We start from the raw sequence: 19,428 nt of genomic DNA on the forward strand, positions 1-19,428 counted from the left end.
GATAATAGTGTTAGGTATGATTATGACATCAATATATGTTTGGTTTCAAAACAATTGACGTAGTGCCTGCTGAGAAAAAACAACTAAATGTTCATCGTAAATTTTGCTTCCCCACCCTGTGTGTATATATATATATATATATATATATATATATATATATATATATATATATATATATATATATATATATATATATATATATATATATACACCTCTCACTTTTGTACTTTTTATTTTTTGCTGTTTTAGCTGGTTCTGGAATAAAGGACAATTTTTTTTGTCATTTTCAAACATGTAATTTTCACATTTTTGATGTTTTTGCCTATTTAAACAATCATTTAACCAAATCGAACCAGAGAAAATATTCAATAGCTGCAGCTCTAAACATGACATATATTCTTGACAGGATGTAAGGAAGTATTACCTTATCTAGTCTTTATTCACTGATTTCAATCTAACATGTTGTAAGGGATATGAAACACAATAGGTGTCAGTTTGTCTGGATCATCTCATCTTCCCACAGTGGACCATCTTTGCCTCTCTGTCTCCAGTTGTCTTTCCTCCTCTCACTCTCGTCTGTCTTTTTTCCTGTTGACTATCTCCTGTTAGAGCACCTGGGCTGTGATGATACCGAATGTTTGTGTTCATGGGTATCACTGTCCTTGAGTGCTAGTGACGACACTGATGAGAAAGAGGAGGCTAGTCTAACACCTGGGCTGTATTAGTACAAATGACTGTGAACCAAAATAAGGACAGAGCCACCTCCATTTTTTTGTCACACCAGTAATCCTTAGCTATGTTGCATGTGCTTCATTATCTTCCCACATGAGAATCTGAAAGGTACTGGACACTAAGCGCTGATAGGTAGTGAAGAGATGCACTGTAGTGGGATGAGACTCCTTGCTGCTGTTAATGAGGTTCCTCTGAGGTGGACCGGACCTCTCACTTCCAGCTCATAGTCTGGGAATGCTGTTTCACTGGGACCGAGAACTCCTTCCTACATCTGTCGATTCAGCACTCACACATCAAAATACTGTTTCTGTGTATATGTTATGTAGCAATGTGTTTCATATGGCTCTGAGTGGAAGCGAAAGACCTGTCTGCTTCAACTGAAACAAGAACAAAAACAAGAATAACTTCTGACCGCAGGGAAAATTCTGAAATCTTTATAAAGAGGTTTGATCCTTAAAAACTCAGAGTTGTAGACGAGCCTCTCGCTATATTCCCTTTGCTTCTGCTCTTAAATCACGTCTACTTCACTGCACAGTCTCTAAATACAAACAAATAGCTTGAGAGCATGAAAGCACTCAAGTCATTTTCTCTTGTTGTGTGCCTGAAGGCATATAATCATAAAGCAGCCAAGAACAGAAATACTAATCTAAGGTCATTTAACAGGTCAGACACTACACAACAACATAATTCAGCTGTCTGTTTGGATAAAACTTGTCAGTTTGGACCCAGCGATGTAAACTTTAGTTCTCACATTTACAGCTCTTCCAAAAAACTCAATAGTAAGTGTCAAAACATGTTAGATTGTGTGCACTTTCTTCAAATGTTGGAGGTCTCGGGAGAGGGTAAAATGAATGCCTTGCTATACAATGCAGCCCCAAAGTGTACATTACAGCTTTCAGCTCCTTATGCAATCTGCAGACTGATTTTGGGAGACGAACTTATGCTTTGGCAGAAGTTGAAAGTAGCCACAGCCTTGGACTCACACTCAGCAATCATAAAAACACAAGAGGAGAAGGGGAAAGTAGGGCAGAATGAGGGGAATGAAGGGCACGGTTCAGTGGCACTGTGGGTTTGGACACAGCATACAGATTACAAGTTTGTTATTGTGTGTGATTTTTTTTTTTATAAGCATCTTTATCAAAGAATTTTATTTTTATTCTTTGTTTTATTGTGCCTCACTGGATAATTAACTTGGTTCTCATCAGAACTTCAGCACAGAAAATAAGCATCAGGAGTCTGAGAATCTGAGTGAGCCTTTACTACATTTCTAATAGTAAAATTTATGCACTTAATAGGGGACGTTTCATGCTTTGTAAAGTACTTAACCTCTCTGTGAAGTGACTCAAGTGCATTTTTTCAATTCTATGGTCTCTTACAAGGGGACGTTCACTGTGTAAAAATGTCAAATATGACAGGGTGCCGTGTTTTAGATTAGAGAGTCTTCAAACACACCATAAACAGCAGGATGTGAGAGCAGATCCATTCATTCCGGTAGTGAGTGAGAACATTGTTGAGGTGTCCAACTAATGTGAGCTGAGAACAAATGATTGGCTCTGGCCTGAATTTTTCTAAGGCGGTAAACTGTAAGCAGTGTCCACCATGTTGGACCGCAGCAGCTTATAGTGGTAAATTAGATTAGCGGCGCTGGCTGACATGTGTAGGGAGGCGGCTTTGATGTGATTGTCCTGAGCTCTGCATCCCCTAACAGAGTTTCAGCTTTACACAGAGGGCAGTGGGATTGGGGCATGGTCCCCTCCCTGTGGGTTCACTGGCTTAAAAATAAACATGTATACATTCCTGTTGCAAAGAACAAGACTTTTTTTACGAGCACTTTCAAAAGAACTACATATAGTCACATAGAAAAGCACATGCGCACACACAGACATGCCACAGGCCACAAACATATCAAATAATCAGCACTTTGTTTTGGATTGTAGGGAATGGGAGATGTTCTTAAGGGTGTGCGTGAGCGGACTGGTCTAACTAGTGTGTCATTATGATACCAGCTCCTGGCCACTGGCTTGGCACAGCAACTCCACGATGGAAGTCAAATTGAAGTTGACTTTCAGCCAATGCACTCATCCCAGGGGGTGATTCCATCCCTTGGTATCTTCATGTTGGACAGTGCAGCCATTTTCTCATGTCACAACTAACCTGAGGGCGAGAAGTGCCTCCATCTCTGTACTCATGTTGCTCATAAACAGGGATACTTGGTTGTTTTTGCCTAAATGCTTGGCAATGAACAACGCTTGGCTGATTGCATGCATTTTAACATGTGCTGAATTGCTTCAAATGGCTTTGTGCTAAACCCCAGACTTTTATTTTGTAGTATACCACATGCAAAGCATCCAAGTCACGACACAAGAATTGACCTAAATAGGTTGAATGCTGTCTGGAATAGAGGAAAAACCTGGGGAATGGGGATGTAGTGAAATGAGATAGGTATGACTTAATTGCCAATGCATGTTGTTTCTTTTGTGTTACATCTGAAATTGCTCCTATTGCTACTCCACCCTCAAACCTCAGGCCCTTTACTACTTGGATGCTGTTCAAGATGTTTTTAGAAAACACAATTGAATTCATTTGTTATTCAGTTAATTGGTATGACCTTTTTGATGAATATTTTATGGTGTTGTTCCTACTTCCTATAAACAGTCATTTTTACCCATAAAAGGTTTATAAGGGAAAGATGAACTTATTTGGCTAAGAAATTGTATCTGAGACTCTATTATTTCCATGGTTAAAAAAAAAAAGATTTATGGGAATTCAGTTACAGAAATGGAGTACAAGTTTAATAATTTTATTTTCGTTTCATATTCATATTTCAATTGAGAATCACTATCTTAGAGTCGGCCATTTATATCTACAGACGGAGTGGCTCCTCTCTGCCATGTTTCTACTGACTGAGCTTCTATTTACCATTTTACAATGGGTGGCAGGCAGCGTTAAGGTAGCATTAAGGTGCATAACCATCCCATAGTATGTGTAGACCAGAGGTTTTGACCACTTAATTGAAAAGCCCACCCTGGAAAACCCAAATGTACTTTTTAGGAGTCACTGTAGGGGAGAAGGAGGCAAGGAGTATCCAGTTGTTTGCACTTGTAGACTGTATACAGTAGTAAATAGTGGATGAACCATTTGTAACATCATCCACTGGTTTGTGAGCTGCAGTTCTGATGTGAAACATGATTATCGTCATGTTAGTTTTATGGAATCAGTAAGGGATGGAACAGCACCTCACTGAAAACACCCACCGAATTCACTTACAGTGTAATAATAAACTCCATCAGGTGATTTCAGATACTTGATAAATATGAAGAGATTCAGTTGTGTTTGATAACAGTAATTTCAAAGTCATGACGGTTATCTGAACTAATTAGCAGGCTAGCTGACAGACCATTTCTATTCCAGTTAATGCTACTGTCAGCTAATGTTTTTGTAATTAAGCACTGGTAAATTTCAAGACAGAATCATCTGGTATTGTTAGTGTAACTCTTCACAAGCTGTCTGTCAGGGAGAAAAATATGTTTCAACAACATGTTTAGACAACACACTAAAAAAATGTCAATCACAACAGACACTCCCTTAATTATGCATACGTTTTTTTAGTTTTGGATAATCCAAAGGGATGAGTTTTATCAAAAAATCACCCCTATCCAGCTGTCACAGACATGAACTATAGAGACCAAAACCTTTTTTCATAGCAGGCTATGAACACGTTCATTTATGCTCTAAATTTAGTCTTTTAACCCTTTCATGCATGAATTATGAGAACCTTAATCATGATTTTTTCCCCCATTGTTATTCCTCTTTAGGCATGAAAAAAAACAACAAAAAAACAATGGGATTGACAGCTTTTTATGAACCTATTTTTCATGGAGTTGCAAAAATGTCCACTCAAATGGATACGATGCGTCTCATTTTTTAAGCTAAGAAACATGTATTTACTGATATACTGTGAAAACTATGAAATAGAAACACTTTTAATGCTGCTAATCTGATGTTTTCTCATATTTAAACATACTCTAATACTAGTTATTACTCACTTCATGGAGATAATATACGAAAAAAAAAAAACTTTTTTGTTAAAGGAAAAAATGATAATTACAGTCTAACAACAATTGATTTACACTCAAACATGTTAGTGCAGATCAGGTTCATCCAGAACAGCAAAGTTACATGATGCATAACCGTCCACTGTGTCGGCTGATATGGAACTAAAACAACAAAACTCATGAATATATAAGAGAACAGCTGCAGAATAGCTGTCCACTGTAGTGACCACTATGCATGAAAGGGTTAAACATGGGGTCTAAAGGAGATTGATTTGGTTTTGACAGCAGCTACCAATGGTCATTCCAGTTATCGCAGATTTTGTCTTCACTGTTAGATTCTCCGTCATACACCATCAGATTGATGACGAAAGTGGCTGTTGTTTTTTCTCTTCCAATGCAGCTCTGAAGAGGTCTTTTGAGGTGGAGGATGTCGACACTTCATCTCACTCTTCCCCTGGCTCACGTCGGACCACCAGCTCCCCTCATCGTAATGCCATGTCTCCCACCAGCATCTACTACCGTGACCTGGGCACGGCTGCCCCGGCCACCAACAACAACAACCTCAATTACACTCAACCTCGCTCCATCATGGGTGGCGGAGGCTCCAAGACTCCTGAGCCCGTTTCCCGCCGGTCTGAACTTTCCATTGACATCTCCTCTTCCTCCAGTAAGCAGATGGATAACATGACCAGCCCTGCTTCCACACGCTTTGCGACTAACAGCGCCCTGAAACGCCCTGAAGTGCTGGGCCACTCCAAAACCCCTGAGATGACCCACAAGAGGGAGGTCACTTTTGCCAAAACACCTACTGATTCCCCAGTGATCCGCCGTAATGAGGGCAACAACAACAACAATGGGATCACTCGGACCCCTGAGCAGAATCACACTCGCAGGTTTGAGCCGCCTAGCCCCGGGGATGTCCGTAAACCTGATATCAGCATAACCAGGGCCCCTCCAGAGAACAATGGCCACCATTCGGCAGTTCACCACCCACACCACCCCAACCCTCACCACAACACCATCGTCACCACCTTCCGCTGTTCTTCACCCAACCATGCAGGACGCAAATCCCCAAACCCTGACAGTAAGTGTTGCTTGTTTGTGAGTCACTTCTTTTACAATTTACATAGCAACATTAAACGAGTTACATATAATATTTTAATTGTAAATACTAAAAGAATACCCAAAATTATCATGAGAGTGCTCAGAATAAAGAGCTCTGAAGTTATGCCGAAGACACCAATGTGTTGGATTGTAGAGATATAAACTGAATACAGGGTGTCCCAAAAAAAATGTATACACACTTTAAATAATTGTAAAGTAGGTGTTTATTAAAATTCATTTAATTTTCAAAATGTAATAGAATTTACAAACATCATTTTATTGTTTTGTCTGTTTCGCCTGTTCTCATACTGACATCTGTTCTGGTCCAGACACTGCTGACAACGCCAACCAATGGAATCGCACACATCACCAAACAATTCCCTTGGTATTTGCGTGTATTCACGTTCAATGGCTGGTGAACACAGAGGGTATTCAACCAAACCCCTCCGTCCAATCCACCTGTTTGGCAAGTTCACCAGACCTCACACCCCTAGAGTTTTTTTATGGGGATACCTAAAAAACAAAGTCTACGCTATGAGACCTGCAACAGTCACTGAATTGAGAGCAGCCATTGAACGTGAATGCACGCAAATACCAAGGGAATTGTTTCGTGATGTGTGCGATTCCATTTTTTGGCGTTGTCAGCAGTGTCTGGACCAAAATGGACGTCAGTTTGAGAACAGGCAGTGATAAAACAATAAAATGATGTTTGTAAATTCTATTACATTTTAAAAATTAAATGAATTTTAATAATCATCTACTTTACAATTATTTAAAGTGTGTATACAATTTTTTTGGGACACCCTGTAGATTCACACCAACCGAGGGAGTAGCGAGTTACTCTCCTATGTTGACGAAAACCAACACCACGAGGCCTTTGACCAAAGCGTCAAAAAGTGACCAGATGGGATGAGAACCACCAGGAAACAACTTTTAGAGTCAGAGAAGAGACAAAGTGATAAAAGCTAGAAGCGTTGTTGTTGTTTCCACCACTGGACACAGCTGTAAACGAACAGAATGGAGTTTGATGATGAAATCACAGCGTTTCTTTTCTGGAGTTTGATTATGAGGCTAAGTTGGCCGTTAGTCGATCCACGGTTCACGCTAAACCGTGGCAGTTCTGACCTTGTTTGGACGATTCCAAACAGATCATAAGTGCAGCTATTGACAATACAGACTGTACAGAAAACAGAAGTAATTTATGGTTTTCTTGTAGATATTTTCAGTCTAGAATCTTAGCTGAGCTAATAGAGCTTATAATGTGAGCTATCAGCTGATGCAGTGTATGAAGATTATAAAAAGGTGTCATTTCAAATAAATAATTGGCTATTTTTGTTTGAAGAAAAAAACTTGATGATACCATAATACAGATGTGTGTAAGCAATGAGTTTGTACTTTATTCAGTGAGTGATATAGACTGTAGATACATAGTGTTGATTCATTGTTTACCTGCCATAAGTGTGTTCTTGTATGTGACTGCTAATGAAAGTTTAGAATATCAATACTACATATAACCCCTTTAAGTACATATCAAAATCGAATCTGCTTTGATAGGCTGATTCTGCTCTGTTAACAAGCAGATAAAATGCAAGCAATGATGAAAGCTGCCTCTAATAAACTGGATAGGATCAGTAAAGTTAATTTGTATGAGTGTATTGTTCCATAATTACAACATAATGCAATAAAATATGAAACAGGTTAAATATTTTCCTGATATTTAAGTTATGAAAACACTTGTTTAGAAATTCTGTAGTTTTGGTCTGTATAATTTTGTGACCTATGCCAAATAATGCCAGATTTGCAACAGTCAAAAAACACTGAGAGTTAAATAAATAAATAAAAATCTGGGCTTATGAATGAGGATGTTGTCATTGAGCCCACTCAGAGTGAGGGTCCAGTGTGTCCACAAGACAACTGTGGCTACACTCCTCCTGCTTTGGAGGCTGTAGTGTTTGGTTCAACAAAACTCTTAACTGACATTAAACAACGACACAAGTTTGTATCACTCAGCTGAATTGAAGTTCAGAAATTTCTTCCAGATCTTTTTTTTTTTTTTTTTTTTTTTTTTTTTTGGCAGTGTTAAAAAAACTTGAGACAAAGTCCAAATGTTCACTGACAGAGAGGATCAGATGATGTATTTTTAACTTGTGAATTGTGTGACTGTGGCGTGCTTGAGGCATATTTAGCTTTTGTGTAAATGTTTTATTTTCATGTCCACAGTCCAACAGCAATAAATTCATCCAGTGAAGTCAAGTAGTGAAAAACTGATCCTCACTATTTGTTTTTGTTTGTCCCACATGTCCCTGTGTGGTAGTTACGGTTCTTCTGTGATCTATTGAGTTGCTTTTTACTGGGTTGTTGGTTTTTGTTGATGGTGATTTGGTTGTGTTTGCAAGATCCCAAGTGATAAACTTTTCCAAATGTTTACCATATTGTCTTTTCCTGCAGAATTCTCTGACTTACTTGCATTGATTCTCACTCAGAGCCTTTTGCTAAATGTGAATCAGAGGCAACTGTGAGTAACTATTTCTGCAGATTTACTTTACCAGTCTCATGATTGCTTTAGCATGGCCTCACCAGCTCAGTGTCACAGTGTGATCAGTGGAAAAAGAGATTAAAGTGGTTGTAATAAACGCAAAGCAAAATTACATTTTCTTATGTGAGAAGGGGGCAGTTTAAGTCAAAGCCCTCTGTTGACACAAAATGTTGTCACATTTTCCAGATTTTGTCTCAGACTCGTGTCGGTCTCTTTTCTTCCTTTAAAGTCCTGCTCTTTCTCCACAAACAGTGATGTAACAGACTACTAAAGTATCAGATCTCTCATTGGAAAAAATGCCAGTTACAGAAGCGGCTTGATTAATCGAGTATCGGTCAGTAACTCAAGTAACCATGTCCTTGGAGGCATGAGTGATGGCAGAAACAGCAGACGGTATGTCTGTGTTTGTGTGGTAATCCACGTTTGTTCTTAATGTAGTATTGGAGTTGTGGTGGTTTTTATGTGATGAACCTTGGCAGCACAACAACAGTAGTATGGTAGTTAAATAGTAGTTAATGTTACTGTTGCAGTAAAAGTATATGCACTACAGAGGGTTAGATGTTAGGCCAGATTACAGGGTTTACTTTCTATGCTTCGACTTGTGACATTTGGAGTTGCAGTATGTTTGTGTTTGGTTGTCTTTGATTTTGTAATGCAAAAAGCAGCACCGTTTAGCAGCGCTTTGTTAAATTTTCAGTTTTGTAATTATATAGTCAAAGGAAAATGCTGGAGCAAGACCTGAGAAGATAAAGGTACACAGACACAGATGTTTCTTTCTGTTACACCTACACAGTCCAACTTCCCAAAGCTGAAGTCTTTGTACTGTCTGTTATTCCTAATATATAAGGTCCTTTTTCAGACCTTTACATGGGATTGTAGTCACATAGTCATTCCCTGGAATAGGTCCTAAACAAGGTCTAAATCAAGGGGTTCACCCTCTCAAGATGTAAGAAAAAAAGAGTAAAGGAAAAACATGTTGCACACCCGAATAGTTACAAAAGTAAGGTATATGTACACATTTGCTGTTTTTTTTTTTCTTAAAGTGACATTAACTGAGAAACAATTTGCTTAATGACGTGTAAGAGTTCATGGTAAAGTTGCACGAAGTGAATATTTAGTGTTGTTTTGATAATTTTCCATATAGTTATCAGCTGTGCTTTCGACGCCTCATAGATAAGCTGCTTTCCTGTTCATTCAGTTTTTCCAGAAGGAAATGACATCATCATTTGCAGTTGCACACACACACACACACACACACACACACACACACACACATACACTGAGTTTCCTTCCGTGTTCTGTCGGTGGGATTGTTTCCCTCGCTGTGTGACCTCACTGCTGTGCACTTCCTTTCTCTGGTGTCATGTGATCTAAGTAACTCAGCTTCCTAGCCAATATGTGTTTTCTACTTTGAACTAAGAGTCACAAGCAGTGAGAAACAATGGGATGTTTATGTAAGAGGTTGAAGCATTGAACATACATGCACACACCATAAGGTAACTGTGGATAAAGTCCAATGTGTCATATTTGGGGGGTGTTTGAGGTAAACATACAAAAATGCAGAACGGACATGCAGCTTTTCTTTAATTCACTGTAGCTTGAGGTTTCTTTCATGTCCTGGCTGTTGACTTAGTGCAGAGAATGCATGGTAAACTCTTTTGATTTTAGAATATCGTTCTTTATAACTGATAGAGAATTCAGGAAAATGCAACGAGATAAGAATACAAAATCTAAATTATTGGACTGAAAATCTATATGGAAGACAAAGCAAAGCCTGGCCACCAGGTGCACTTCAGGCTACAGGCACTAAACTCATTGTGATTGATATCTGGTCTACTGCTGTGTGTTCACCAGACAAGGAACCTTATCTTGACAGGCAGGCCTGCAGTTCATCAATCCATCAAACACTGCAGAACAGTATCTAACATCTCAAGACGGAGAGGCTTAGACTACCTATGGTCAGAAATAATGCATCTTATCAGTTTCCAGACCAGCGGTCAAATTTAAGAAAGTTTACTTCACCTGGAGACCCTCTTTGTTCTTCTACCGCTTAAACTTAGCAACATCACAAAACTAATTGTATAGATAAAGTAACTGGATTTGTATGCTTTTGGCTGTGTTTTATGAGACTGTGGAGATGATTAAAGATGGGCTTTAATTGAATTTTTAAACAAGCTACACTCAGGAGAGATCATTAGAAAGAGGAGGAGTAAAGCGTGCTGTTATTGCTGTTAAAATACCAACTCACAGGCTGTCATCTGAGGCTACATCCAGCTGTCTGAAGAGTTTTATTAGGATAACAGAGAAAATTGGTCTCACCACAAATGTGTCTTTTCATCACAGCTAGATCACATGTTAAGCCCTTAAAAGAGTCCCATATGGCAACCAAAGCTATATAAGATATTAGTTTTAGTTATTATTTTAAGAAATGTGGTTTCATAGCATTACAGTGGAGTCATTTTAGTGGTAGTGTGTCCTATCATCCTGCTGCGATCATAAAGATTAATAGAACTATCTGCTTTTTTGCCTAGCACAGCTGTAACGCTGAGCTGCATCTGGAACATGTCCTTAGACTGCCTAAATAAACATATTGTTGGGCATTTGTTTTTATAATTGAGGTATAGTCATTATGGAAGAAAGAACAACTGAAGCCATTAGTCTCCTATTGACCTTCTAAAAGTGGGGAGGGGAGGCCAGTGGAGGGTCATGGGTGATTTGTTTCAGCCTGTCCACAGGTCAGGAAAGGGCGCCCACACATACACATACTTTCATCATCTCAGATTTTTTTTTAGCTTACTTTTGTTGTTTCTCATCGACACACCTTACACAAGCACACATGCATACACGCACCCTCAGCTGAAGGCATATCAGAGGTCAATCCTCTCCCCGGGTAATTACTCTGGACTGAACCCAGACCATTACTCAGGGTGACCTACTGGCTAATTACTGAAGAAAGGTAGGGAAAAATAAAGTTGAGCCTCTGTGTTGGAGATGGCAAACTGTTGCTGGTTGAGCAGGATTTTGTGGCCCTTTATGTTAACTCTAAGGTCTTAGAAATATTCACAGCGGCTACAGCGTAAATCACACTTTCTCCTTCTACTAATTTGTTTTAGAGGAATCAGAAATTCACCTTTCAGCAGAATTATACTATTCAATGATGGCCATGAGCAAATCATGTCATATCTTCTGACAGATTTCTAAATGGCTGTTAAAGACTATAGGCGGTACGGTGGTGTAGTGGTTAGCAGCACTGTCACCTCACAACAACGGTTATTCGTCTGTATATCCTCCTGAGAACCAGAAGAGTTAGAGTTTGGGCTTTTTTTAATAATTGCCTTGATTGGTAACAATATGATATGGCAGTTTTTCAAATACATTTTTTATTTTATTTTATTTTATTTTATTTTATGGAATGTCCTTTGCAGGAGACAGTGTTTTTGTTTGTTTTTATTTATTTGTTTGTTTTTGTATGCAATTTTTTTTTTTCAATGGAATGTCCTTTGCAGTGGACAATGTTTTTTTTTCTTAGTTTTTTTGTTTTTTAATTGTTTTTTGTTTTTGTTCGTTTTTTGTTTGTTTTTTTTTTGTGTGTGTTTTTATTTTATAGAATATCCTTTGCAGTTGACAATCGTTTTGTTTTTTTTGTTGTTGTTTTTTTGTTGTTTTTGTTTTTTGTGTGTTATTTTTATTTTATAGAATGCCCTTTGCAGTGGACAGTGTTTGTTTTTTGTTTGTTTGTTTTTTTATTTTAAGTAAACCTGTGAAACTTGTCCATTAAAGAGCACAAAAATGCACTGCTGGGTCTCAGGAGAATATGTCAGCCCAGAGATAAACTGGTAACACATCCAGGGTGTACCCCGCCTTCACCTGATGGTAACTGGGATAGGAAGATGAAAGAATGAATGATTAAGACTACAAAGTAGCAGTAATTCAGTATATAATTGTCATCATTATGGATCTATAGTCACTAAACTTAGATGATGAATTTAAAATTATATAAAAGTATTCAAAACAACAGACAAAAACTTGCGTGTCTTCCTCAGTGACACTTTGGTAGAACTAGTTCATAGTAGTTTTTCACTAAGTGTGTTTATGTTTCAGTCCAAAATAAACCAGTGAAGGATAAAACTTTTAACATTTTTGCTTTATTTTAGGAAACATTAGAGGTTATATTTAATTTTTTTGGTCATGGAACACATTGTAAGATGAGATCTGCAATAATTTAATATGTACAGAATTTTAGCAATGTAATATGTTTGGTTTTCATTATTCCATCCGTCCATTTTATGAACCTCTTAGTCCTCATGGGGCTGTCGGAGCCTATCCTGGCTACCTATAGGTGAAGGTATGGTACGGCCTGGACATGTCACCAGGTCATCACAGATCTGATATATACAGACAAACAACCATTCACTCTCACATTCACACCTACGGGCAATTTAGATGAATCACTTCATTTTCATTATTAGTTATTATCTTTGCTCATATTTTTAAAAAAAAATCAACTATTTTGTGTGTTTGAATTGTGGATCTGCATTGGTAGTAACTGTTTTCTGGATAGGGGGATAAGCCTTAAAAATAATTTCTGGTTCTGGAAGTCTGGTTCTGGAAGATAAATACTAAATTGAGCTGAACATGGAGTAAGTTAGCCCTGTGCTTTTAAAGACTAGATAACGCTCCACGTGAGATAAAATAGACCATGTTACGATGTAAAACTAAACAGATTGCTTGAGAAAATGCTACATTTTTTACACTGAAGTCCAAGCTGTTCCTGTTTGGCTTATTTACTAAATAATATGAACACTGATGACTGTTACTGTTCAATGACTTAGTGTCGTTCCCTGATTGTGTGCTTCATAAACTAACCACCAGGGGGCAGTGTGTGACAGCCACTGAACACAACTGGCAAGTGATATTCAACTGTTTTTGCTCCTTTCTTTTTTGCTGCCAGTTTCATATGAATTAAACAGTATTGTATTAGGCACGGTTTGCTTTTCTCGGTGGAATATTTGATAAAAAGCTCGGATTCCACTGGTGGACGGCAGAAATACATCCAACGCAGATGTTAGGCTGTTTCAGTTCCAACTAATCTTAAGGATAGACATCCACTCAAAACAATGTCTTGGCTGCTCTTTGATGTGTCTAATGGGACTGGACACAACATATTTTACTTTTTTGTGACTGTCTTTACAGTAAATTAACCGATGAGTGTAACTGAGATGAACGGAAAGGAAACAACTCTTCTGCCCCAGATAAAAAGACACACACACACTGTAAACACAAACACACACATACACATACACATACGCAATGACACAGTTCCCCTCCCCTCCAGATAAGGCTTTCGGAAGTTGGAGTTTACATTGAGCATCTGGGGGAAGTCAAGGGTTAAAGAAGTTTCCCACCACTGCAGAAGGACCTTTGTCCTTTGGAGTAATCTTGCCAAATCCCACAACTGCACTACACCCCTTCTCATTTCTCCTGGGTGCTGAGAAGCACACACATTGACATATTTCACTTTTACATACATGTAAATGCACATAAATGTTACGGCACACATGCACTCACCCCTCCTTGCTGTCATCTGACTAGGAGCGCGATTCTTGGCCAAGTGATCACACTTTGACTGAAACAAAACTAGTTTTAGACACACATACACACCCACACACAAAGTACTTTTATCTTCCTTTTTCTATCTTCGTTAGATAAAAGACAAATAGTAGGATATGGGCCATCAGAAGTTGATGAAGCAAACTGAGATAACATTCAGTCTCAGATGACATTATCTTCATTTATCTGCCCTGTCGCAGAGTGAATCCTTCCTCTTGTTTATCCAGATATCAGGCTCTGCTGTGGATCCCCTGTCTAAGAAAATGATGGGAAAATCATGTCCCCTTATCTTGGCCATGAAAATGAAGAAATGAAGCCAGACTAATGTGGGACCATCAATGGGAAAACATCATGCCAGTGAGAGCCTTAGATCATGTTTTTTCAGTGTCATCAGTCAAACATAACTGTCCTAGGAGCACTGATCTGCTGCCAAGCACCAGAGCCACCTGTCGTCAAAATGCACGATCATACGATGTATTAACATATCAAACAGATTCAGGAGGAAATCATCTGATTCATGAGATAAACACAGGACAAATATAAACATCCATTATCATCCTGTGTTCCTATTTCTGAGGCGGCTTGACGGCAGGTTTTTGACATGATCACAGTGTGAAATCAGGTGAGTGAATGTTGTTGAACTGGACCATCTGCAATGCGACAATGTTTTAATTACACAGGAGGTTGTCATGAAGATGAAAGGGTTGAGGTCAGTTTTTTCCTCCACATTTCCTGCTAATGATGCCCACTTGTTGGCTGATAACGGACATACTGGAAATAACAATTGTGTGTGTATGTGTTGACAAACAGATGGACAGATGGCCATTTGTGCCACAGTCGTGCCATCTGTTGAAACGGTAGATGAGAGGGTGTAAAGGGATTCATGGGTAAGGGTGTGTCTGTGTGAAGTGGGCATGTGGGGAAATGAAAAACAAGAGGGTGTAGACAAGACAAGGCTCTAGATTGATTATCTATTCAAGTGTGTGTCTGAGCCTTAAACCCTTCCTTATTTCAGACATTATCAGTGTCTGTCCTGATTTCAGTAATGTGACAGGTATGAGGGTATGTGCAGCTAAAGACTCTTAAAGAATCATTTAATCTCACAAGATGGTATACGCTGCTTAGGTAAAAGCCTGGTGTAGTGCTTTTTTTAATCACAAACCTTTTCAGCTTAAACGTAAACTCTCTGTATCAATTCTGTTTAAGCCGCTAGCAACCAAAAGCATCTACTGATCTAAAATATTTAATAACTTTTGAACCACTGATCCTATCGACGCATTCAAATAAATCAAGTAAAATGCCATTTCTAAGCTTTTCAGTGGCATCAGATATGACCCATTTAGACGTTCAGAGGCTCCGTAGTAAACATGGAAACACTGGCATTTTCTGCAATATTGATTCGCTAATAAAATCCATGTAGTTTGTCAAATGACTGTGATCAGACACACTTTTTATGCTCAGATAATGATATATTTTCCTGCAAAAGTAACTTATTCGTCCCTTTTGTCTGTTTTGATATAATAGTCTTTGCATTTACTGAGATTTACTACATGATCAGTAAATTAACCCTTTCATGCACGAATTATGAGAACCTTAGTCAAGATATTTTTCTTCAGTGTTTAGCCATGAAAAAACAATGCGATCGAGGTTTTTTTTTTTCTATGGAGTCACAAAAATATCCATGCATTTAATTTTTGAAGTAAAGAAACATGTGTTTAAAACCCAATATCAGAAAGTGATATGAAAACAATGAAATAAAAACATTTTTAATGCTGCTAATCTGATGTCTTCTCACATTTTAACATATTCTAATGCTAGTAATTACTCACTTCATGGAGATAATATGCAAAAAAAAAACCTTCTTGTCTTACAAATAACAATTGATTTACATTCAGACATGTTACTGCAGATCAGGTTTATCAAGAACAGCAAAGTTATAGTAATGATCTGAATTACAGTGTATGGGATGGTGCATAAGCGTCCACTGTGATGGCTGATATGGAACTAAAACAACAAAACCCATTAATACACAAGAGAACAGCTGGAGAAGAACTATCCACTGGAGTGGACAGTGCATGAAAGGGTTAAGTATAGGAAAACACTTGATTTTAACTGAAAAATACAAAACGCAGATGATAATATTATAATAAATGGCGGTAAATTTTAAGGTTAGGTGTAGGGAAAACTCATTTGGAAGTCACAATTGAAATAGTTCTAGGTCTTTTAAGGTTAACAGAACATTCCTCTATCATATGAATGTGATGTTTTTTAGATGTGGACTGGCGAAGTAGAAAAGGGTCTACCTCTAGATTTTGTGATCATTTACAAAGATGTGTTGTGAAGTGACAAATATAACTTTCCAATCCCACCTGACATGTTACTGTGATAGTGTAAAAGCATCATGGTCCATTGGGCTGTGATAAAGTGACGGTAAAATATACTTTCAGTGCTGTTGACTCTGTTTCCAGGCTGTCAGCTCAGTGGACATGAAGCCCAACAGTAAACTCTCATTTTTATTTCAACACTGAAGTACCACAGTCGCCTTTGTTGTCGGTGTAGACTAGTCAAGCAAGCGCCCTGCAGATGTGCTGTTCGCTTTGACTGACTGTTCTCTCACTTTGGAATGTGCAGCCTGCGTTTATTGAATCATTAAATATACTTAAGTCTTAACATTTCTATAACTGGCACAGAATCAAAAACACTGCTGCTCCTTGTCTATATTTAATGGCATAACTGAGGTCAGTTGTAATGATTTATGGATTTAGAAAATATGATTGTAGCTTTGTGATTTATGAGCAATTAGTTTCATCAAATAACAACATAATCTTTTGGGAAAACTGTTGGCAGTGGAGCTTGGAGCCGCTTCAGGTGAACTTTCACCCACGACCGCATTGATACACTCTGTGGACACGAACACGACTCAGGAGAAGAGGAGGTAAACCGAGGAAGATTAACAAATGAAGGTTTGGGTTAAAGGGCAACTTTCCTTGGACGTGATATGGACTAGCAAATTAAATCATAATAATAGATGGTTGACTGAAGCACTTCTGGAAGTCCAGACTTGGCAAGTCGTGCTTTGGAAATAATTATTAGACCACCAGTGATGTTCTGCAGAAACTCAATATAATAGTCCTTCAGATGACCTATAGCTGTTCTGTTTTTGGAATATTAATAGTTCCTAGACTGGCTCTCAGCAACAGATGTTCTTAATCCATAAAGACCCAGTGCTACTTTGATGATAGTCCCCAAATGATGATTTCTCTATATTTTAACCTTTCTTCAGTGATTTATCACCATTTATTGTAATATTATCTTCTTCACTTTGCATTTTTTCAGTGAAAATCATATATTTTCTTAAGTTAAATTCACTGATCATGTAGATGTTCATAAAAGCTTGGATTAAAGTTGACGGTTATTATATCAGGAACAGAGAAAACTGAAGAAAAAGTGACTTTTTCAGCAAATATATAAATAACTGAATATAAAACAAGTGTCTCTATCTACTGTCGTTGATCAAACTCCATTTTACTGGTGAATCAATGTTGTAGAACAGGGGTGTCAAACTCATTTTAGTTCAGGGGCCACATTCAGTCCAATTGGATCTCAAGTGGGCCAGACCAGTAAAATAATAACAGTGAAATACGTTAATTTATATTATGATCAGGTTTACATCCACAAAGTTTTCTTAAAAATCTGAATAATGATGATGATGATGAAATTCTTTATTCAGTCATCACATAATAACCAGTGTCAACAACAGCACTTCAAATATTACAAACATTACCAACAGGTTATAACTGAAAAGGTACAGGCAGAAACAAAATGCTTATATTAATGCCTGTCCTACATAACAAATTCAGCTACCCAGCATCCAATATAGGAAAAAGAAAAAAACAAAAAAACAATGTATCCAAGCAAACAAACAAGCGAAACATAAAAAGGTGAAAATATACCAGAGAAATAGAAAACTTAACCACCAAATTAATGGTAATTTAATGTAGACTCAAAAATAAATAATTTACCTATTACTTGTTAGATCTTAACAATTGTATCCTTCAAAAATTGCCTTATGTACCATTTTTTTTAAATATAAAAAATGGGATACACATTCTTAAATCCATACTGGCCTCATTCCATAGTTTAACTCCAACAACAGATATACATCTTCTTTTTGTCTCTTTTTTAGCTTTTTGTACAACAAATTTACAAACATCTCGCAAATCATATGTAGACTCATGTGTTGTGAAGAACCTTTGTACACAGACAGGGAGTAACTTTAATTTGGCTTTATACATAACATAAACAACTTGAATTGTCTTAAGAAAAACAAGTGCAATTTTAACAATATTCTGCCTCAGTTTATCAGTTTATCATTTACTCATACATTACAATCGCACAAAACATTTAGTAACAGGCAGAATACTGGTAAAACTGCATTTACTTTTCTTAAGATATTTCCATTTGTTCATATTTGTTCAGGTTTTTTACATTTTTTGTGAATGTATAGCTTGGTAATGCAAACATTTTCATGTAATTTAACTTTTTTACACCAAAAAAACAAAGAGAAAATTTGGGCTTGTCATTATTTGTAGGTTATTCTGATAATATTTTACTGGTCTGACCCACTTGAAATCTAATTGGACTGTATGTGTCTGTATGTGGAACCTGAATTAAAATGATTTTGACACCACTGATCATTAATATCTTAAGTGTAATTTTTGGATTTCACAAATTCATCCTGCGGGCCGGATTGGACCCTTTGGCGGGCCGGATTTGGCCCTCGGGCCGTATGTTTACACATGTGTTATAGAAGACGACGGTGTTTCCACATTCAATATGGAGCCTCTGAACGTCCAAATGAGTCATATCTGATGACCATGAAAAGATGACAAACTGCATTTTACACCAATTATTTACATGTATCGATAGGATTAGCTCATGAGAGGTTATTAAAGTTTTACATCAGTAGATGGTTTTGGACACCAGTGGATGTTTGGGCCTTTAGATGTTAATTTATGCAATACATGTTATTTATTAAATAGTTTTACCAGATTTTTGACTCTCGATTACACAACTAATCCCTGAAGGATTTTGATGTCAGCATTTATGACAGTCATTGGCATTTCACTACTTTGTCACCACAGCCCAGCAAGTATTTCAGAGCTGTATATTTAACTCTATGTTTTTAGATACATATAGATTATGCCTCGTGGTCTCTGAAAGCAGAACTCTTTTTTTGGTCTCTATCTGCTCTCTCTGCACATACAAGGATCTTATTATAGATAATTAGCATCATAACTGCGTTAGATGTTTCTGGATGACATGCAGAGACCACAAAAGAGTTTAATCACAGAGCTTCTTCCGTCTTCTTCTCGTTTTTGGAGTTGAGTC

At 37.7% G+C, this 19,428-nt stretch overlaps 1 protein-coding gene across 3 annotated transcripts in view; it reads left to right on the forward strand.

Moving 5' to 3' along the window:
• Positions 1 to 19,428, forward strand: part of septin9b (septin 9b) — a 124,790-nt gene that overhangs the window by 55,979 nt on the left and 49,383 nt on the right. For all 3 annotated transcript variants that reach the window (XM_030137300.1, XM_030137308.1, XM_030137291.1), the window contains exon 2: positions 5,188 to 5,871. In XM_030137300.1, coding sequence (XP_029993160.1) covers positions 5,188 to 5,871 — 684 coding nt within the window. The remainder of the gene's footprint in view (positions 1 to 5,187; positions 5,872 to 19,428) is intronic.

Source organism: Sphaeramia orbicularis, chromosome 1, assembly GCF_902148855.1.
Source record: "Sphaeramia orbicularis chromosome 1, fSphaOr1.1, whole genome shotgun sequence".
Classification (NCBI taxonomy): Eukaryota; Metazoa; Chordata; class Actinopteri; order Kurtiformes; family Apogonidae; genus Sphaeramia; species Sphaeramia orbicularis.